The 3,925-nt window shown below is 38.1% G+C and overlaps 1 protein-coding gene across 1 annotated transcript; it reads left to right on the top strand.

The window, feature by feature from the left end:
- The first annotated feature begins 1,848 nt into the window (after positions 1-1,848).
- Positions 1,849-3,719, top strand: LOC145160962 (GDSL esterase/lipase LTL1-like). The gene is made up of 5 exons (XM_079080352.1): positions 1,849-2,314; positions 2,396-2,523; positions 2,607-2,849; positions 2,950-3,202; positions 3,311-3,719. The coding sequence occupies exons 1-5, from the start codon at positions 2,065-2,067 to the stop codon at positions 3,544-3,546; spliced, it is 1,110 nt and encodes a 369-aa protein (XP_078936478.1). The 5' UTR covers positions 1,849-2,064; the 3' UTR covers positions 3,547-3,719.
- The last annotated feature ends 206 nt before the right edge of the window (positions 3,720-3,925 follow it).

The raw sequence follows: 3,925 nt of genomic DNA, 5'->3' as shown, positions 1-3,925 counted from the left end.
AAAATTGATAAATTTGCATTGGTATTCGTACAGAACAGGAAATGTACTTGTTTATGTTAATTTTTGTGATAGTAATAAATTTTGACAGCAATGAAAGGAACATTAATTTGAGTGTTGTAAGTTCCCTTTCAGTCCTTTGTGGTGGCATGTGCTAGCTACCTAGAGCTTTATACTACGATGACAAGAATGCGTCACAAAAGTTTCGAATGGTCGAAACCAGCACCTTCTTGAATCATGACTATAATCATCCGAGGCCTGTTCTTACTTGATTCTTGATGTATGTTCAGCATGTAACAAAAAGGGTAAATTACACGAATGGTCCCTATAGTTTGGGGTAGTCTGCGCGCTTGTTCCCTGAACCTTTTTTTTAACTCGGACCGTCCCTATTACGTGTTTTTGTTACACGTTTGGTCCCTATCACCCTGAAAAAGACTATTTTACCCTTTTTAATATATATATATTTTTTTATCTTTTTATTATAATTCTTGTAACTATTAATAAAAAAATTAATAATTAAATATGAGGGACCTACACCTTTATCCCTTACCTTTTACCGTTTTACATTCATCTCCAATAAAACTTAAAGCCACCGAATGTCATTTGCCCCTCCCATGTTTTTTCAACTGTGCCCTATCAGAAAAAGGGATCGCCGGAATCGCCATCAATCCCCCTCCCTTCCACCTCCGATACCCTCTCTTTGTCATCAGGTACCGACCAACACCTACTGATTGATTTGGAAGATGAGAAATTGATTATCAGATCTCTTTTTGCAACCTTACCGAAGAAGACAAAGTCTTCGTCGGAGTCGGAAATCAGGAGTTCACGACACACCTACAACCTTTTTCTTGTAGGAAATCTCGTCTAAAAATCAAGGCTACGTAACACATGCATACACATCAAGGGTTTCCGAGACCTAATTGCAGGTTTGTTTCTCTCTGGGTATGAGACCCACATCCCCTCTCTTTTTTCTTTCTCTTGCTGGTCACCTCTGGACCATCGACTTGAAGCATCATAATATATGCAATCGATCTTTATGATGTTTCTGAAAACATATTTTATAAATAGCTTCACATTGGTTTCAGATTCGTTTTAGGAAATTAAAATTCATTTTGGTTGGCTGTGATTTTGGTTTTAGGTTGGATTTTAGGGTTGATTTGGTTAGCTTTGGTTTTGGTTGCAGGTTCCGACGGTGTTGACTAGAGTGGTTGTCAGGGTCTTTTTACAGGTAAGGAAGGAAATAAATAAGGGGTGGGGACAAAAAGAGGAAGGAGATGAAGGGCTGCCAACGATTGTGGGGTTTTCCGGCAAGCAGGGGTATGGAAGAGAGATGCGACTCTTCTTTCAGTGTTCCATGGATGAAGAAAAACATAAAAGAGATGAAGAAAGGGTAAAAGGGTTTGATACGGTTGTGGAGTGGGTGAGTTGGTGGGACCCATCTATATATTAAACAATTTCTTTAACTAATAAATAATTAAAATATATATAGTTAATTGGAAAAGAAATATCGAGGGGCAATAAAGTCTTTTTAAGTCTGATAGGGACCAAACACGCAACGAAACTATATAATAGGGACGGTTCGAGTTTAAAAAAAAGGTTCAGGGACCAAGCGCGCAGACTACCCCAAACCATAGGGACCATTCGTGTAATTTACCCTAACAAAAAATAAATTTACAACTTTTAGTAATTTGGGTAAATATGTAATTTCTACTACACCAACTACAGGAGAAGCTAGCTACATTTGTGGTATAATATTAAAAAACTTCGGTTTGGTGAATTATACAACTTCTTAAAATGTCATATTGATTGATGATATATAATTACGTAAAACCAATAAACCAACCGTCCAATTTAATAAAATTCAACCACCTTTGTTTCCCAGCTTCTCAGTACCATTATTGGCCTCATATCTCTCTGCAACTAACTGAAACCATGAGAACTTCTCAAACTTGAAGCATTAGTACTCTTTCTCCGTTACTAAAACCCTATAAAACCCCATCACTTGTTTCATATCCACAAACCACTCACAATCAGTCGATCTTGTCTCAAAAACGAATTCGATCGCTCATGGCTGTTTCTTCGGGTTTCTCAAGTCTTCTGGTCGTTTTTATCTTCTTGGCATTAGAAGTCTTTGCTCCTAGAGCCGAAGCTGACCCACGTGCATTTTTCGTGTTTGGAGATTCATTAGTTGACAGCGGCAACAACAATTACCTGGTTACATCTGCCCGAGCTGATGCACCTCCTTATGGCATTGATCACCCTACGCATCGAGCCACTGGACGTTTCTCTAATGGCTACAACATTCCCGACCTTATCAGTTAAGTTTTGGTTCTAATTACCATTGCATTCAACTCATTCCAAATGTTTACTTGACGTAATTAAGGTTAACCATGTACAGGTATGCGCATAGGATCCGAGCCAACACTGCCATACTTGAGTCCGGAGCTCAACGGGCAAAAGCTTCTTATTGGTGCCAACTTTGCATCCGCCGGGATTGGAATACTGAATGACACTGGAATCCAATTCGTACGACTTTCCATTAACTTGTTTACTAGTTCTTTTACACATACTCATATTTGGCTAACTAATATCAGATATTGTTTCTTCAGGTGAACATTGTCCGGGCTCCATTGCAACTAGAGTACTTCAAAGAATACCAACAACGAGTTAGTGCACTTATAGGAGCTGAAAAGACTAAGCAGCTCGTACACAATGCGCTGGTCCTCGTGACACTTGGTGGCAATGACTTCGTTAACAATTATTACTTAGTCCCGATGTCTGCACGCTCCCGTCAATACAGTCTCCAGAATTACGTTCCTTTCATCATCTCCGAATACAAAAAGATTTTAAGGGTATGCATTTGAATCTCTCTCTTTACTCCTTAACGACGGTGTTGCTGGAAGATTCCATCATATATGGTGCAATAGCTTTATACATTTTCACTGAATGCAGAGGCTCTATGATTTGGGTGCACGCAAGGTACTCGTGACTGGAACGGGTCCATTGGGGTGCGTGCCGGCAGAGCTGGCTCAACATAGCAGAAATGGTGAATGCGCAGCTGAGCTTCAAAAGGCTTCATCGTTGTACAACCCACAATTAGACGATATGCTTACTAGTTTGAATAATGAACTCGGTAGTCATGTGTTTATCGGTGTAAACACAAAGCAGATGCACAACGATTTTATGAGCAATCCAAGAGCTTATGGTGAGTTATCAGATAAAAAATAAGTTTTGATGAATAACCAATAATTAAGTAAAATGCTGTTGATATTGTTGTTTGCATATAAACATTGTTTTCATGATTTGTGTGTAGGATTTGTTACTTCAAAAATAGCATGTTGCGGACAAGGGCCTTACAATGGGATTGGACTTTGTACGCCGATGTCGAACTTATGTCCAAACAGGGACCAGTATGCGTTTTGGGATGCATTCCATCCATCGGAGAAGGCAAACAGAATTATCGTGGATCAGATAATGATGGGATCAACTAAGTACATGAATCCCATGAACCTAAGTACCATTTTGGCTTTAGATTCTAATAAATGGTAATTTGTGTGTATTTAAGGAGATAGTTAATAACCTAAATGTCTACGTTGACTTTGAGTTACGTCCTCCTGCTATGTTTCCAATGTGTGATAATGTGGCATGAGAATGGTTGTTTTCCTGATCGTTTTAGGTGTAATAATCAAGATTTATGGTTCCATATGATATTATATTTGATACTTCCTTTTGTTTTGTTTTGTTTTTTTTGTTTTTTTTTTCAATTTTCTACAATCAAAATTAGTGGTTCCATATGGATTTGCTACCTAAAAAAAAATATTAGATACTCCCATAATGGTTTAATGTTTGTATCAATTAGACATATATCAAGAGAAATTAAATTGTCGTCTACCTTTTATGCTTACAAATATTCCTATCCATTAACATT

This window comes from Lactuca virosa, chromosome 2 (assembly GCF_052849685.1).
Source record: "Lactuca virosa cultivar CGN04683 chromosome 2, Lactuca_virosa_CGN04683_v6, whole genome shotgun sequence".
Classification (NCBI taxonomy): domain Eukaryota; kingdom Viridiplantae; phylum Streptophyta; class Magnoliopsida; order Asterales; family Asteraceae; genus Lactuca; species Lactuca virosa.
The sequence above is the reverse complement of the archived record's forward strand: the minus strand, read 5'-3'. Positions and strand labels throughout refer to the sequence as shown.

Coding starts and splice junctions, on each gene's coding strand:
- LOC145160962 (XM_079080352.1), top strand. CDS start 2,065: ATGGCTGTTTCTTCGGGTTTCTCAAGTCTTCTGGTCGTTTTTATCTTC. Junction 2,315..2,395: donor CAACATTCCCGACCTTATCA/GTTAAGTTTTGG, acceptor AACCATGTACAG/GTATGCGCATAGGATCCGAG. Junction 3,203..3,310: donor GAGCAATCCAAGAGCTTATG/GTGAGTTATCAG, acceptor ATTTGTGTGTAG/GATTTGTTACTTCAAAAATA.